Source organism: Tauraco erythrolophus, chromosome 8 (assembly GCF_009769465.1).
Source record: "Tauraco erythrolophus isolate bTauEry1 chromosome 8, bTauEry1.pri, whole genome shotgun sequence".
Classification (NCBI taxonomy): Eukaryota; Metazoa; Chordata; class Aves; order Musophagiformes; family Musophagidae; genus Tauraco; species Tauraco erythrolophus.
The window spans coordinates 1,597,785-1,616,142 of record NC_141472.1 but is presented as its reverse complement, the minus strand read 5'-3'; the positions used below and the strand labels follow the sequence as shown (position 1 = coordinate 1,616,142).

The window sequence follows — 18,358 nt, the reverse complement described above, 5'->3', positions numbered from 1 at the left end:
CTGGATTTTAATCCACTTGCTGTTTGCCCTTGCAACCCTTTCCTTCAACTTCTGCCTTTTTAATTTTTCATAAGTACGTAACGGTCTGTGCAATGACCACACATCCTGACTGGAGACCTTTGTTACAACTTAACTAAAACAGTGAATTATTAGTACTCCAGGAGGGCTCCATCCTTCTTTTTGTGTAATATTTATCTGTATTCAGACCAGCTGGGAGAATCCCCATCGCAAGTAACCCAGAAGGTTTTTCAGGTGACCACAAGCCAGTCTCTGCTGCTCACAGATGCTTCCAGGCCTTGTTCTTCAGAGGTTGTTCCTGTCTTTGATGAACATTCTTGCAAATACAATTCACTGACTGGGGAAGTCTCAGCTCCACAGGATTTTACTGGTTAAAAGAGGCACCCATTTAACAACAGCACCTTCTTATAATGAATCGGCATCCAATAGACTAGGAAGAACAGCAGTACATTGCAAAATGAATCAGAACACCCAGCAGTGAGAATCAATGTTGATTCATAACAAAAATTAAATAAAAAAAGTAGTCTAAGGGGAACGAAATCTCTTGTCTCCTGTTAATTGTCCCTGTTCTCTCTCACCCATGCTCTGCAGCTTTCCTCTGGCAGCCCCTGACCAACTGCCTTTTCTCTTGCACGCAACTGTAAATCATTCTGCCAGAGGCAAGGTCAGGAAGTGCAAGCACTGCTGCTGGAATGGCTGATTAGCCTGCAGATCAGAGCAGCTGGCTGGTGGCCACAGGAAGGGAAAGGGCACAGTGGGAGGTCAAGCTAGGGAGATTTATCATTAAAAACTCCACTTTCTTTCACAAACCAGAGCTGAGTTTGAAGGACGAAAGAGAAAATAAGGGCGAGAGATGCCTCCTTTCCAACTCGGGTCATAATCTGTACTCATCAACTCTGGGATCCTCCACTGCTAACTTGTTTTCTTGATGATGTGGCCAGTTTGAACTAGTGGCCAGCAACAGCAATACAGGACAGAAACAAAGCATGTACAATAAAAGCTGTATTGCACCAGGACCAAGCCAGAGCAGGCCCAGACTATATTTAAGATTACTGTAATTGATTTTCTCCTTCCTTGACTCCAGGGTCAGCACAGGAATAGAACAGCCCTGACATCAGAACAGCCTTAGAGCCGCTCACAGTCATCACCTCATCTGAAGGCAGCTGCTACATCTGCTCTGAATCTGTCAGACAGACCTGTACAAGGTCTCCTCCTTCTTCACATGAGGTTAGACACGTACTAGGTGCCCAGGTAACTGTTATATTACCAGTAATAACCCCGTCACAGGAATACTGCTATCCCTCTACATCTTCTAGCGCGAGCTTTTCCCCTAGCACCCTTTCTAGGTGCTCTGCACTTTTGCCGCATGAAACAGCCAGAGCAAATTAGAGCCCAAATCCCACCACGTGAGTAGACTATGCGGGATGCTTCAGGCAAATATGCACAAGCCCCGTTTTAAAGGCATGCGTTTCTCAGGTACGTATAGAAGTACACATACATTTTTGTTTGCTCTGGAATAATACAGCTCTCCAGTCTTCAGAAAGGGAACATCAGAAACCAGGTAATAAGTTTACTGGGCAAAATTCACCTAAATGAATGACTTTTCATTCAATCCTTACAAGATTATGAGTCTATTCTGGAAACAAAACTTGGCATATATGACCTTTAAAAGGTTTGTCCTCTCTAAAATAAATACTATTTAGAAAACTTGCCTTGATAAGAAGTTAAAAATCTTTTGCACAACAGTCTTGACAGCAGCCAACTGGTCAGCTGTTGTTGTTATTTGTCCACTTTGCAGTGTGCTGGCATACCACAAAAGTTCCAGCAATTCCAGCTCAGGTGTAGCTGACCATACTCCTCCTCTTCATTTCCACTCAATTTGGCAAGCCTGGAGTGACCAGTCACGCATCACAAATAACACACTGGTTGAAGACTGCAATGGAAACCTCAAGAAGATCTCTCTTTGGAAGATAATTCTGAGTGGTGAACTCATATCACTCAACCAACAAGATCACAAACCAAAAATGGCAGAATTTCCCTACAGTCATGTATTTGTACCAGTTTCCCTGCCTCAGTGATACTACAGTTGGATGATCGGTTAGCTGTAAGAAGGGAAAGTAAATTACATGAGGTTACTACTTTCAGAGTATCCACTCACCTTCATGGCTTTCACAGCCTGAGATCCAGAGTAATCAAATTCCCCTGCTTGACCGATTGACAGGCCCCCGGATCCTAGAATGAGAACTTTGGAGACCTAGAAGTGTCAAACAGTTTGGAAAAAAAAACAGTCCTCTCACAGTGGATGTTGAAATGAACAGAGACTGCACAGCACTAAACAGTCTCAAGTTATAAAACAGAAATTCTAAAAAGAGGAGTCACCTCCAAAACCACTGCAGTTTTACTTCTAAGAATACTTCTACTCGACTTCTCCCACATATCTCATTAGAGAAACACATGACTAATGCATAGGGAATACAATAAACATGTTAATTGTATGATGTGCTTAGAGACATCCATGCCTCCCTTTGGCTGTCCACAAAGTCCAGCTGCCTTCTAAGACAGCAAAACTCTATGAAATTCAGCTCACGTGAGGAATCTCAGACTTATTTGCTAAGCACCAGAGCATCAACATTATGCTGTTGACACGAAATCCCATGGCCAGATTATCCCAGGGCACCTCACAAACCGCTATGGGAGCACCCTTCTTGGGAGAGCTACAAAGTAGAAGATGTGAAACATCAGATCTTAAAACTTCCTCAAAGAAAAGGGAATAAATAACACAAGAGATGCCTGACAGCTGTGAGGTAGACAGCTGACAGGCTTTTTGCAAGGGAAGCCTCCTTTGACTTCCATGGGCAGCTTTTTTTGCCGTTTTGTACCATGGGTTCAGCAGGAATTAACAAGCTCCTGGCTTCGCTGCCAGGCATGAATACCAAGTATCTGCATACTGACCTCCACTCTGGAAACTCTCACTCCAGCCTTGGGCAGGACCGAGGAAATGGTAGTGCCTTTCCCTCTCTTAACCAGTGAAATAAATGAATCAAACAGGAACTAGGAAAAACAGACATATATATTTAATTGCCGAAGTGGAACTAAATAAACACCAAGTAAAGAAGGGAAAAACAAGTCATTTGTGAAGTCAAGCTATTAACTCTGCTCTGCTGCCTTCAGAAGGTAGATTTACACCATCAGAGAAGAAGGGATAATGACTTGAAATTTATTTAACAACTTTGACGTATCTGACAAAGCTGCATTCAAGAAAGTCTGGTCATATCAGGAAGGAAACACGTATCAGCCACGTCTGTACGCCCTGCTTGCGTAGTGCAATGAACAAATGCACATTAAAAGCTAAAATGCGGGCCAGTATACACTGAAATAGCTCAAGGGAACCATCTGAAACGGAGCCTGCTACAGAGCTGGGTTCTGAGCAGGTCTATCTAAACATCAGTTGTGCTAAATCTGTATTTTTCCTCCTTCCAGAGGAGATCCCAGACAGCTGTGAGAAAAAGTGTCCTCCAGGCAGAGAAGGCAGCACGACCACCGTTGGCACACGGGCAGCTACACGCAGTGGGACAGGCTTCCCACCTGACCCCACACTTGCAGAGCTTCTGTCCACACGGCCCCTGAAGCTGGCTGCTGGGAATTACCTATGGAAGCAGTACGGATGGGTCCTACAAGCCTGTCATGATACGTACTATGTATCAAATCCATCCCAGCACTGGGAGTGTGCAGACTTGGAAAAAACAGAGTAGAGGGTTGTTTTGAGATTCCACTAGTCAATCAGATTGCTATGAAACTTCCTGATATCAAGAGATTTACTCGCAGGTTTAATCAACATCATCAAATTAAGATTAAAATAAGCACTTCTATGTATTCTTCCATCTTCCTCTCTCAAGAAATGCTAAATAGTTTATTTATGTTCAGACATGCCTCCTCTGCCTTCCGCATCCCTTGTTGCTGCTTAGTCATACTCTGTGACTACGCAACCAGTTGTTACAGAATTTGTGCGAAGTCACAGATGGGGGATTAAAATTTCATTTCACTTAGGAGAACCAGAGTGAGGAAGTGTGAATCCATTTACATAACTCTACAGTAATTATAAAATTTGAAAGTGGAACTAAAATGTATTAGAAAGTTAATGATTTTATTACGAAGCATCTGGCTAGTATTTTCTCTGTTAAAATAAAATCCTTTTCGTTTTGCAATCACCCTAGGTACAAGAGATTTGAGCCTGATCCTGCAAAGGCTTAAGCACTTCAGTAACTTCCAACACACAAATAATCCCAGCAGGACTCAAAGCATACACATCATATGAATGGAATCACTGATCCAAAGCACACAGAAGTCGATAGACACCTTGCTGCTGATTGTAATTAGCTGTGGTTCAAGCGAAGCAGACACAAGCCTATGCATGACTGGGCCCTCTGTTAGCATCCCAACATTTCCAAACCCAAGATTTAGGACTATCACCAACATAAAGACTTGTCACTGCAGCTGATACACGTCTGCACTCCTTAGGCCATCTGAAAGCAAGCCCCATACAATACCTCTGCGTCCCTTGGCCCAGGATTTGCGTCTGGGTAGAACTGTGCTGTGAAAATCGGTCTGGTCTCATGCATAATTCCCTGCAGGAATAAAAAGGATTGTCTTAGACACCTCCTTGCAAGCAAGCAGGAGAACAGAAAGCGACACCTTATCCCTGAGAGCACCGAAGGCCAAAGGATTGGCGTGTTTCTAGCAGCTGCCAAACTGACACCTCATTCCTAGTCTTCCAACAATGCCTTATCTGAGGAGCCACTGAGCCTCTTGCTCTTCTGCCAACACTCCAACATCTGTACGACCCGCTGAGAGCTGCGCATGGACGAGAAGCATGGTGGAGACATCACTTCCACAGGAAGCACTATGGAGTGGTAAGCACTTAACAGACGTGATCTTGGACCAGGCGGAGAAGAAAAACATACATGGCAAGAAAAGGTCACCTTGGACCAGGTTTTTATGGAATGAATGGTTTTACCATCCTGATCTGTTGGTTCTGTCACAGGAGAAATGGATTTTGGTCACGTTCTTGATTTCCATAACTCATTTTATGCACTGACACAGGGCCTTACATATGATTTCTGCCCCGAGTTGTTTTCAGGGCTGTGATGAAGTGGGACCACTGCTCTGGATGAACAATAGCTATGAAAGACCTAAACTGAGTTTGGAGACAGTGCTTGTAGTTTCAGTTGGAGCCAGGAAAAACAGATTTCTCATTTGTGTGGCCTGATAGCTCCAAGCAGCGCAGTCTGCTAGGAGACAACCCTGTAGCTGTCATTGCTCACAGCCCCTGATTCCAGACGGAGGTAGAGAAGTCCCTCAAGAGGAAGCCCAGGAAAAAATGGCTCTGATACAATATGCTTCCCTTAGAAATGGACAAAGAAGTCCCGACAGCCCCTATAGAGCAACAGTGCCATCCAGAGCTGCAGGGTGGAATGCTGGGAGAGGACAGGGTCAGTAGACCACAGCTGATCCATGACAGTATGAGTTTCTGCCCTCAGAGTAAAGAATGTCATCAGTTTGTCACATTTTCCCTAAACGCTCATGTTACCTCTAGTTACATACAAATATCTTTTGAAAATATTCACTTCATAGCGTGTCAGTATTTGGAAACCTGTGTTGGCCCTGTCCAGCTGTGATGGGTCAGGTCAGCCACAAGAAGTGGTTTTTCTCTTTCAAACAGAGGAACGCAACAGATTGCACATGACAGCCCGTCCAACCCCACTCCTGTTTGTGCATCCCATGCTAAAACAACATTGCTCCTTGTCCCTTTCCATCTATGAAGGTTTAGGAGACTGATGCTGCTTTCACAGAAATGGTCCTTTAGCGCACATAAAATAACGTCACACTTCTAGATCCAGAAGACTCATGTCCAACCTTATCACCTGCTTTGTGCAAAAGCACCATCACACTTGTCTCCAATCTTCAGCTAAAGCAAACATGAAAGGCCTGGGGATGAAAGGGTTCAGTTTGTCAACACAGCTAGAACGAACTCACTTCAAAAATTGAACCAAACAGCCATAAATTTTTTGTATTAACATCTTGTTTGGTAACATTTGTCTCTGTTTAGATATGTCTGTGAGGATAAAGAAAACAGCAACTGACAAACCAAACTTACTCTAAAACCATCAGCTGGAAATTACTGCTCCTTGATCCTGCAAAGTATAGCCAGGATACACCAGAATAGCACTGTTCAATCTGCCAGACTTGATGTGGGGCATTTATACAAAACAACGGAGCAGCGTATTCCCATGGGGGAAACTGCTTTTGAAAATACCTCTTTTCAACAATTTTCTGATAAATAACAAGACTTCACTGGCTTGCACAACACTGGGCCTAATGGACAAGATTTAAACCAGGCAATTACAAAGCCTGAGATCTGTCTCAATGTCTGTCTGACCTTGTCAAAACTGAGCTATGGGATATTGTTTTCCTTCCTATGCTTTTCCCTGTTCAGCTGTGAACCTCCAGAGGCCAGGCATTTTTTAATTTTTGTTTTACCTCCATAGACATCACTTGACATTGCACATCTACCTTAGACCCTGTAAGTTGCTCTCTAGAGGCAACTGCCTCTCTCTCTCTCATGACTTTAGTCCTTGGAATTCTATTTGCAATAGCAGACAAATAAGACTGCAATAATATTCCTTTTCTGTGCTGGGCAACACAGAACCAACACCACAAAACAGTGAGAGGGGCTAGCACAACTGCGGCACAAGCCTTGAGACAATGGCAACTGAGTGAGCACCACTAATGGTAGGGAAAACCTGGAAGTTTGTAAGGCAGCTGTTCAAGGGAAATCGTAAGGTCACTGTTGCAATCCTACACTTTGGGCTAGTATGGAGAAGAGTGGTAATGGCTCACCCTCTTTTGGCCAGTAAGGGCGGGCCCCAAGTAAACCAGATGGTCAGATCATCAAGTTTAGTCTTGACAACTAACTGGAATCTGACAGCGAGCTTCCCGGAGGTGAAACAAAGCAAGAGAGAGTCTTTGCTCACCAGAGGCTGCTATGTGGAAGTATCTGGAACGCATGAGCTCACCTCATTCGTTTGATCGTTGGCATTCACAAAAAGAGGTTTCCAGCCAGGTGGGAGGGTAGAGCTGTCGATGGCATAACCATGGTTCTGAGCTGTGATGACGGCCTGTCCATTTACTACATTCAGAACGGGCTGGTTCTGTCCTCTGAAAGAGAAAGGATCGGGGAACAGTGGATGGAAGTGCCAGATGTGTCCAAATGCCACAATTAGGAAGAGCTGGTAAGCGTGGGGCTACATACAGCAGTTCAATAGTAGCTGTTCAACACTGGCAGCCAATCTCAGAATGATAAATCCTAGAAGAAACTGTTATCCTAGGTTTGATGCAGATCAATGATATCAAATACTTTCAAAACATCCTCCAAAAAGGTAATGCATGACATGGCAGTTTAAATTAAAGGCAAGGAGAACAGCTGGAACGAAGAAGCAATGTTACTGACATGCCAGCTCCCCCTTAAGGCAGTTCAGAAGCAAAGCTCTGCTGCCCTGTGGCCTTTTGCAACGCCGAGCTGGTCTGCCTGGGCCCTGGGAAGCAGAAGAGCTGCCGCACCTGTTGGCCATCTGCATCTTGTAGGAAGTAGCTCCGGCTGCTATTCCAGTGATTAGATTTCCCATGCTAATTCCAAACAAGGGCTCTGGGCGATTGCTCTCCAGGACCTAAAACAAAAAGATTTTCAAGAGATACTGGAGTGTCTCTGTTCAGCAATTCCAGCATAAACCATGCTAGTTCCCTCACAGCAGCCACATAGACTTGGAAAAAAGCTGAATGCAAGGGTGGCAACAGCTTGTAAAGGAAAGTTTCATCCTCTCTTCTGTTTCAGAGGGAAGCCTCAGAGCACAGCTTGGTGTCTCAGCCTACTCAAGGGGAATAAGCCATGACACTCTGCATCACAGCCATTTCGTGTGTGACATTATTTCAAATGGGAAAGAGCACAGGATACTGTAAGGCACCAGTAATTTACTATGCATTACTATTTTACTACGTGTTTACTACGTATTGTTCTCCAAGGTCTGTATAGCTCTATTATAACTACTGGTCTGGAGACAACTCCCCGTGGACCAAGACAAGGAATATCCCAGGCAGCTGAAATGAACCAACGACATTTAGTCCCTAAGGTGTCAGTACAACAAACTGTTTAGATTTCAGGCGCTTTAAAAAGGCAAATAAATGATAGTAATTGGCTTATGGCTATTATACTGTACCTTTCTGACATTCTGAATCACTTCCTGAGCTTTCATGGGATCCCCTGGACCTCCGGAAATTATGAGCCCATCATACTCCATGCTGGTGAAATCATGGTCCCATGGAACCAAATGCACTTCTGCACCTCTCTAGGAAAAAAACAAGGGAACAAGAAATGAGGGGAGGAGTGGAACAAATGAATTTGTGTCAGGAGGTTGTTCCCGTGCTCTCATGCCCCAGAGGGTGAGTTTGGATTTCAGTCATCCCTTTGCCAGGGATAATAACGAGGCTTCTCTCCACTATCTGACCAGATTATTTTCATGAAACTGGCAGACTTAGTATCTTTGAACCACCTCACTGTTTGTCAAGTTGGTCTGAAACTCACTAATGAGATCAAAACCTACTAATGGAATGCAAAATAAGTATGTATGCACACATGTAAAATATGTTCACTTTTACACAGCACATTTACTCTAACTGCTAAATCAGGGCTTCACAGCCTCATTCTGTGACATGCCAGAAACAGTCCTGCACATCAGAAATGGGACAAACATCCACATAACCTAAAAAAAAAAAAAGAAACAGGGAAACCTTGTACATCTAGAGAATGAGAGGACAATGCCTTCATTCCTCCTGTGTGGCTAGAGAAGCGAGGACTGGGATGTCGCTGTGCTAACAACAGGAAAAGATTTTCACAGAATCATAGAATTAAAGAATAACTCAGGATGGAGGAACCTCAGGAGGTCATCTGGCCCAATCCCTGCTCAAAGCAGGGGTAATTTCAACTTTAGGGCAGGTTGCTGAGGGCATTGGTCAGTTGAGTTTTTAATATCTTAAGGACAGACACTCCACAACTTCTCTGGTCTTGTTCCAGCCATTCACCACCCTCATTGCAAAATTTTTTCCCCCATTTCCTTATTTTTCACGATGTTGCGTTGACCTTCCTTGGTTGTTCTTTAGAGAAGCTGTGGCTTGTCTTTTTAAAGCTCACCTTCCAGGATTTCTCCTCTTGGCTGAGAGGCCGCTGCAGAGGTCCTCTTGCTTGTCCCCTCAATACAGTGTACAAGTTCTGAAAACACCTCCCAGTCCATAAAAATCATCCTAAAAGTTTTACCTCATTTTAGGAGGGCAACTGCTGCTAGAATGGATGTGTCCAGGTGGAAGAAAGGCTAGTGAGTACAGGCGAGGCTCTTACCAAAGCAAAACGAGAGATGAAGGGCACAAAGCACTGACCTACCTTTACTAGCAGACGAATAACGTTGTGCTTCAATCCACAGTCGACAGCTACAACTTTAATTGGATTTCCTCTGCCATAAACCTTGACTTCCTATAAAAAGACAGACCCTGCTGTAAATGACAGATCACTTCCTGCCCCCAAAACACAGGGATGAGGAGCAGCAGAGTAACTTTTCACTAACATGCAGCAACTGGTACTTAACAATCAATTTACATGGAAATCTCCAGAAGTACCAGACATTAGTGCTCCCTTCATCTTCCTGTGAAAGCAGAAGTTATAATGCACTTTTATACACTGTTGATTACAGCAGCAACAGCAATTCCTAAGAAATCACTTGTTTCCATAGCTAATGACAAGCTTTTTTCCTGTGTTTCACCTCATTAGCAGTGAAACAGCAAGCCACTTCTCACAGATTATTGCAGCCCAAGATTTTCAACTGGAGTGAAGTCATCCTGCTAACGCCAGTGGAGCAAGGCTACTTCACACCAGCCACAGATCCATCCCATTAAACACCACCTTGAGTCTCCAGTCACAGTGAGACCAAAGCATGGCACAGCTGGAGATGTCCTATGCGTGACCGCTAGTGCGTCACAGCAGTACAGACAGGCCGAGCAGGTCACTGAGCATGACCTATGTTCATGCAGATCTGACAGCTTTACGCATCAGACAACACTTCTCCTCTTCCAGCTGCTGTTCCTTAACCCATTCCACAAAGTAAACTGTCACCAGTCCCAAATCTGGACCATTATGCTTCGTACACCACTCACCTATTGGTCCCAGCCAGCATGGCAGAGAAGTCAAACCACCACCCATCATGTGGGCCTTGCTACTGCCCCATGCAGACACACTGACAGGCAGCTGCAGCACTGAGGAAGGTTATTCATGGACAGCTTCTTTCTGAAGCTTGCTGAATTATTTCACTTGTCACAGGACTATAGTTAGCACCAGGCTGGGATGTTTTTCATCGATAAACCTTTTTCCTTCTAAAAGCAAACTCTGTGCTTACTTTCAGTTCGTTCAGCTTCTTAAAGCTGATATTGGTAAGTGTACTTTATCCAAAGTGGCCTTTCTTTTGTGCAATACATCACTGAAAAAAAAGTACGAGAGTATATCCAGACAGAAACCAGACTGAGAACTGGATCAGGGAACTGTTAAAATATACACCTTCTAAAGCCAGAAGATTTTCCTCATCTGTTCACTGCCAGTCCATAAAAAACTGTCCCAGTCTGAAAGGATGATGTGGTAAGGCTGTGAGCCAGCAGTCAGGGAGAGAAGCAGCTCCTGCTGGCAACAGTGCTGAGAACAAAGAGTACGTGGGGCAGTATGTGTGGATAGCAGTGACCTTTTAGCTCCAAGTGGTTAAATACCTCTCATCTCCTCTGGAAGCCTGACCATCACATGCACCAAAATAAATCTCCAACAAAAGTTCCTGCAAAGTACTGGCAGTTTTTCTACAGTCCCTGCCCTGTGCAGGCAATGTTAGCAAATCCAGGCTATACCACTAGCATCTAAAGCAGGTGGGGAGAAAAAGACAATAGTAAAAAACCAGCAACTCCTAATGTACAATTGATAAGCAGATTCCTGATGTCCCTGTATCATGAATTACAGGAAAATAGCTGTTTGGCAACAGATAGATTATCAGGTCCAGTAATTACCGACATTGAACAGCTTACTTCATTTTCAGCTTTATTTGTGATGTTGCTGTTTAAGCCTATAAAACAAAGTTATAAACACAAAGAGACCACCAAAGCTCTGTTAATCTTATTATATCTCCCTCTTAGAAGCTATTTTCAGCATCTTTACAGTAATTCTGTCTCAGTAACTGCAGAGTTTAGCACCAGCCACCTTACCTATCTCTGAGTTTCTGCTCTACCTGCATCTTGCAGTCATAGATCACATCCTCAACAAGCACTTGCCATCCTTCTGTGTAGTGACAAGGCCCCGACTCAGAATACAGTGGAGGCACTGGTATGAGGTCCCTGAAGGTGAGGTGTGCAAGGTGGCCCATGGGTTCCAATGGCATCCCAGGTAATCAGTGACCACTGTAAATCCAAGCCTGGATGGAGACTGCACTTCAAATTCCCACCTGCTCACTGACCAGTCTGTTCAGGATTGCTCCTCACTCATGCCACTAACACAACAGCTTGTATGCAGACCAGTACACAAGCAACTATTTCCAGAGCTCTTCCAGAGTCTCACTGATCTTGAAGGAGCTGCAAACACCACAGTAAGCATGCAATTCCTGAAAGGGACTCACACACTCAGTTCTCACTTCAGCCAATGGGATAAAGCATCCAAGGCACTCTCTATCTCACAAATAAATCCCCAAAGGGTCCACAATTCAATACATTAGCCCTTGTACTGGTACAAGAATAGTTACTATTTCTAGCATGGGCCTGGTTTGCTACATCCTCATCATCTGTAATGTTCTTCTCAGCTTGTGATCAGCCCAGCTAACAGAGAACAAACTTAACTGCTGTTCTGTATATATCTACAGGCAAAGCAGCTAACACCAGTAACATCAGATCCAGGGGATTCCTATCTTGGTGTCTCTTTGAAATCTAGAAATATCTTCTGGAATCACCTCAACAAAATTATGCCTGAAGACAGATTATCAAATGTTATTGAGAGCTTTACTGAAATTTAAGGAAAGCAACCATTCTTTTTATTAATTCATCTACGTTTGAAAATGCCCACCATATCCTAGGTCTCACCATATCCCCAATGCTTCCCAGCCCTGTCTTTGTAACACACAATCTGCTGATCAGGGTATTGTTCCGACTACATCCAGCTCAACACAGCTCACTTTACATCTTCAACACTGCACCTAAGGAGCCAAGGGAATTCTACAAGGATGATGATGAGATGAAAGCCCTTCAAAGATCTGGAAAGGTGCATGGTTTTGAAAAGGTCCCCAAATTGTTTAGAAAGACTGGACAATCCTCAGAGTAAATGGGGAGCAGTTACTACCTGGAGTGTACAGCCCTGGAACTACAGATGAACTTCTCACCTTCGTTGAAACTTCTGCAATTAAGTTTTTCTTATTTGGGTCTGCAAACTCCACAGTTTGACCTTCAAATTCAATCTTCCCAAGTACTGTGCCCTGTGGAAATACACCAGTAAACAACAAAACATGAGCAAAGAAGAAGCTGTGAACGCTGGGACAAGGTGCTGACAGGCACAGCAACTGGAACAGCTGTTTAGAGATGGTTTCTTGGCGGCTTATAACCATTCCTAGCATCTTCAGAAGTTTATGAGCCTTCCTCAGTATCAAAAAGCTGTTTAAAATCCTTCATTCAGGGGACAGGCATTGTCAGCAGTAAAATGTGTTAATAGGCAGTTTGGCAAGCTGTCTAGTGACAGTGAAACGAGTTGCCTTCCAAAAGGATCAGAATTCAGATCCCCAAATAACTGTTGTGTAGGTCTGGGAGTAACACACAAAGCAGTTTGAAGCTTTTTGGTTTTGGAAACCCACTGCGAGGTCTTCAGCCACCTCCCGTGGATAGCTGCAGGGCAGAAGGGCTGGTGTAAGGCAACGCTATGTAGGAGGCAGGTCCACACAGCTGTTTTCTGAATAAGCTGTTTTTTTAAAAAAAACATATTTATCACCTCCAGCAAGCTCTACTCTTCATTGCTGTTACCACCTCACAGAAGCCAGGATGCTCTTGCTCTGCCAGCAGCATATCATTTTCTATATTCTGCTCATTAAAGTTCTCAGTGGAAAAATCCCTGTTTTGGCTTTGCCCTACTCATGGAATAAGTGGGATTAACCTAGTGTTAACCTCTTCTCAGCATGGGGACAGGGTGTGCAACAACACAGAACTTTTCAAGGATAGAAGGAGAAGGCTAAACAGGGGAAGTCAATATTTTGTTGTAACTTTTAACACATAACACTTTCACGATAAAACATGTTAAACTCAGCTTGCCCTCTGGTATCACACTAGCATGCACGCCGGGATTGGTCACTGGGTTTAGCGACACTTCCATGAGATACTTCCATGGTTGGCCACATCTGAAGTATCCTTGCCATTTTCCTAGGGCAAGGACGAGAGGGCATCTTGCATTGCCATGCACACTACTAAGGGTAAGTTTTAAAGACAGAGTTTTGCTCTTAGCAGCAGCTGACATCCTATCTCGAGTAGCACCTTATACCAAAAGCTACTCCAGGCTGCTGTGCATGGAGCAGAGCTGAAAAACATCTTAACATCATCTTAAACAAGTCAGGTTCTTGGGAACCAGAGACTGCTGAGTGCCATCATGCAGATGGTCCCATAAAGCCCTAAAGCCCTTGCTCTCAAACAGTAACCTTACCTTGCTCCCAGATCATTCAGCCAAACAGTGCCCTGCACTTACCTTTAGAGTCCAATTTAACAAGTCACTCATTTCTGCATTTATCGTAACGAAGCCCTGTTCTCACCCCCAATTTCTAACCAGACATGGAGTGAAATACTAAGCTGTTTTTTTCAACCTGAGAAGGCTGGAAGAAAAGGCTACATTATGCATTATTTTAAAAGCCATAAACCAATACCACTCAGAGTCCCAGTATAATGGGCATTACTGTCATATCCTGCTAAGTTACAGGAGAAACATTGAAAGTGTATTTACTTTGAATGGAAGGAATGCTGATCCATTAAACAGCACGTCTCAAAAGTAGAAAACATTGGCATTTTCTATTGTATTAACCTGCACTTGTCTGCTGTCTGTAAGAGCCGGGCAATGCCCTATCTCCCTGTAAGAATTAATTTCTACAAATATTCTTTTATTCAAGCTGGGTTGTTCATATTTTGCTCTGTGGAATGAAAGAGGGTGTGGGCTTGGACTGCAGACTGCAAATTGATCACCTAAAGGAAAGAGCAGCTTCAAATAAGCCATTACAGAAGAGCCTCCAAGGCACATTTGTATTCAGACTGGCTTTGATCACTGTTGTAGCCAGTGTTAAATGTACCTTAACATTAACCTCCATTTAGTAACATAATCCTGCTCGTGTCCTTCAATCGTCAGCTCTTGGAAACCAGAGAAAAGTAATGACTATTAAAAATAATAACAGGCTTCAGCCAAAGAAAATCAGCCTGAGTTAAGAATCCAGCTTAGGTTATTGTGGACATTCCTTTGTCTTTGAGGAACAGGAGAATTTCTGCTGACCAAAGGTGGTGCTGGCTGTGAAATAACATCTGCAACATCTCACAGAGCTGTTGCTCTCTCTGACTGTTACTATGTGAGACATGTAGTTGACACTACTACCTGTTGTGCCTGACCCAGCTACCCGAGGCCTTTCATCTACATCAGCGTGTGCTGGTTCACTTATGTAGAACAGGAACCCCAGAGCAGAGCCAAGGAGAGGGGGCTTCCTGGCATGAGGGCATTGCCACGGCTGTACAGAAGACACAGAGCCTTTGGAAGAGCACAGGGATCTGAGCAGCATCTGAGGTCAAGGCAGCCCAGCAGTACCATTGCTACCCCAGGTAGAGCCTGGCAATAGCGAGGTTAATGCAACAGGATCAGAGGAAGCAGATCATACCTTGTCACGAATTAATTTGGACAGCATTCTTGTATCAATCCCATACAGTGCAGGCACCTGAAGAAAACACAAGAGAAGACTAAGCTGGAGAACAAGCAGCTAAGACAGAGGGAGACAGCAGCCAGATTACTTTGCTGAGAAGACCATGTCCCTGTTTAAGGAGCTCTGGCTCTTAGCAGCACTATTACCAAGGCTGCCTCACTTCCAGTTCCTCACTTCTTCTCCGTATTCCCACTCAAAAATAGCTCAGTTCTTCAAACCTAGTTTCTGCACTAAGAAGCACAAAATAAAAAGCTCATGTGGCAAAACACCTGTCTCCTTTCTGAGCCCCATTTTGCCTTACTTATGAGCACCTAATCCACCCAACTGTCACAAGTCAGTGGCAGTCTTCTGACATGTCCTTGACTCCCACGGCTTCAAGTCAGTGGGGTTCTGGCAGATAATATCTCTTGGGGTTACAACCGTGGCAACCACTAGGAGCAGCACCACAGAAACATTTGATGAGAGAATGAAATATAACCTAATGTGTATTGTTTTTATGGACAATCAAATATTCCCATTTAACTAATGTTCCTTCTGGACTGATCTTGGAATTACCATTGCGCCCCGATAAAGAGAAATAGATGAAGAATCAGCGAACTCAGGAACACAGAATGAGCCAATACAGACTGTGAAGACATCTGAGGAGAAGAGTGGTTACCAGCTCAAAGCCAGCAGTTCTTTCCCCTGTTTCCATATGCATAGGCCTGTTCTCATAATGTAGTTACCCCTAGATTGCTCACCTGTTCTTCCTGCAACCACTCTCCTAGGCTCCTCGCAGCCTGCCAGTGGCTGTACTCATTGCTGTAATCCAGCACCAGCAAACCCGAAACCTGCAGAAAGAAGAAACGTCATTTTGCACTGAAGGATCACCCTGTACTTTCCCTGTGCCTTCTAAGTTTTCACTATCCATCCGCTGCAAACCATATCACAGACAAGACACGAGGCTAGTCAGACATGGTAGGGCTGTTCCTAGGACAAAAAGCTAGCAAATCTGAGTCTTCGCAGGGGGAACAGGTACCTGGAAAGGGGTAGAGACTTCATGCTCTGTCACGATTGTACCTGGGCCCTTTTACTCAGGAAATTCATAGGATAACGTGGCTTCCAGCAACCAAAGCTGCAAATTGCATTTAACCGAGAAAACACTTCTCGTTAGAAAGCAAATGGAAATTGAAGACAAGGCAAAATGTTTTACTTTCATTCATTTTTTGTTTAAGAAAGCTTTTCGCTTTTAAGTAACATTTCATTTCGAAAGTCAACTCCATTTTCCAGTGGAGTTAGATAGCTTATAAAGGAGTCATTTCACCTCAGGACAGATAAAGCATTTCACTGGTTCTGCAATTACATGGTTTTGTTTCATTTTTCAGTACTGCCACCACTGCATCGATACATCTCTGCTCATAGCCAACATCCCCTGTCACCACAGTGTAAATACTGGTTCCTGCACTAGCACGTGTGGCTTTCACACAACTGTCACCTCCCTGTTTGTAGTAGTACAGGCATACAGAGAAAAAATCTCAGCACACAGAAACTTCTTATTCTCACTAGCATTTGGTCTCTCTGTGGCATCCAGTCCTGGGCAAACATAGATACCTATGAGGCAGAAGGGAATGTGGGGAAAAAAGCCATCCAGGACAGCAGATCACAAAAACTGTAGCATGTCTATCACTGATGGGAAATACATCGCTGTCAGACAGCACATGGTCTGGTACAGAAAGCAAAATAGATTATCTTTTGCTATCATTCTTCTAAAGGACAATATCCAGAAGAAGAAGAAGAAAGGCTGAGTATCATTGATTCCTTCTAACTTCTATGAGGGTGCCAGTAAACTCTTGCACATACACACATGTGCTCAGGCTGCTGGCACCACCCTTTGATCAGCTCTGTGTCTCCTCCCACCATTACCTTGATCCCATCAGACTCCAGGAACCTCCTGAGGCCCACCTCGTCCAAAGCAGCCGTGTCAGGTACTCCGCCGTTCCCAACTATGGGGTTAGCCAGTGTAAGAATCTGTCCTTTGTAGCTTGGATCTGTCAAGGCTTCTGTATATCTAGATGGAGAAGCACAGAAGAAAAGTACATTGGTTTGGAGTTGAAAGGATAAGAGCCAGTGAAAACAAGACAGGTCTGAATTCCCACATGACAAAAAGACAGAAATGGTATTCATGTGAAAACATTCTCAGTCTAAAGGCAAACACATCTGAATCTGCCCTGACTTTGCCATCTGTGATTAAACATTTGACACTGAGAACAAGGAAAGGCTGTGGCTTCTCATGTTTCATTTAAGAAAAGCACAGGAGCTATTACCAAACTCAGACTCCTCCAGATTTAACACAAGGTGAACAACTGCACAAAGTGCAGAGCGGTCACAGAACCACAAGAAGTGCCTGGCATACCGCTTGACCCACAGGTGACAGCTTGGGCTTGGTTATTCCCTGGGCACACCATGTGGGCAGTGCTTCGCCACTGCTGTGTCCTTCTCTCCACGCGGTGTAAGAACTTCTCTCTACCAGTGGCAACAGAAAGCTCCAACTGAAAAGCTGACACACCACAGAGTTGTCTGCCCAGATTTGGTCCTTCCCCAGTCTGGAGATTGCAGGTCTTGAGATGTTCAGGGCTGTAACTGCCATTCTGTGAGGGAGCAGGTAGACAAATCTATACCTATCTTTCTGTCTGGGCATCAGGGAAGGAGCTGTGAATCATTCCCGTGATTCCTCACTTCTGCTCTGGGTTCTTCTCTCCTACCTGCTCTGTCAACAGACGCTGCCATGGTTCCACTTCTGCAGCTTCTCTCAGCAGAAGCCTGGCCTCTCTTCTAGGTGATCTCCAGGCTCCCACCCACAGGACATCATACATTGCACCTCACCAGACTCCTAAGTGCTTGCAAGTTGGTTTGTGTATCTCCAAAGAAGGCAATGGAAGGCAATGCTTTGGGATTCCAGCAGTCTACCCCAGTCACAAGGCCCCAAAGCATGTCCTTGTACCCTTAGCCCAGGCAGAAGCCCCAGGAACAGCAACTTTGTTCAAGCACCTGCCTGAAGACCCTTCTCGGCAAAGACAGATCTAAATGCGTGGCAGAACATTCTTCTGCAGTGGAGAATCAAACCCAGGATTTTGCCAAGTATCAGCTCTGGATCCAGTAGATCCAGTCTCATTTTCAACCCTGAAGAGGGGGACAGGGTAAACATGGGCTACATGCCCATGCTCCTATTCTTCACCTTCAAACGAACATGCAGTCCTTCACCTTCTCCCTTGTGCTGAAGCATACTGTTGCAGCAATCCATCAAACAATCGCTG

The 18,358-nt window shown here is 44.4% G+C and overlaps 1 protein-coding gene across 1 annotated transcript in view; it reads right to left on the bottom strand.

The window, feature by feature from the left end:
- CPS1 (carbamoyl-phosphate synthase 1) overlaps positions 1 to 18,358 on the bottom strand; it is a 93,014-nt gene that overhangs the window by 60,304 nt on the left and 14,352 nt on the right. Inside the window, exons 4-14 of the mRNA XM_086615536.1 lie at positions 16,968 to 17,112; positions 15,806 to 15,895; positions 15,024 to 15,080; positions 12,516 to 12,608; positions 9,506 to 9,595; positions 8,289 to 8,417; positions 7,636 to 7,742; positions 7,092 to 7,233; positions 4,566 to 4,643; positions 2,971 to 3,069; positions 2,177 to 2,272 (exon numbers count right to left, since the gene is read on the bottom strand). Coding sequence (XP_086471662.1) covers positions 2,177 to 2,272; positions 2,971 to 3,069; positions 4,566 to 4,643; positions 7,092 to 7,233; positions 7,636 to 7,742; positions 8,289 to 8,417; positions 9,506 to 9,595; positions 12,516 to 12,608; positions 15,024 to 15,080; positions 15,806 to 15,895; positions 16,968 to 17,112 — 1,126 coding nt within the window. The remainder of the gene's footprint in view (positions 1 to 2,176; positions 2,273 to 2,970; positions 3,070 to 4,565; positions 4,644 to 7,091; positions 7,234 to 7,635; positions 7,743 to 8,288; positions 8,418 to 9,505; positions 9,596 to 12,515; positions 12,609 to 15,023; positions 15,081 to 15,805; positions 15,896 to 16,967; positions 17,113 to 18,358) is intronic.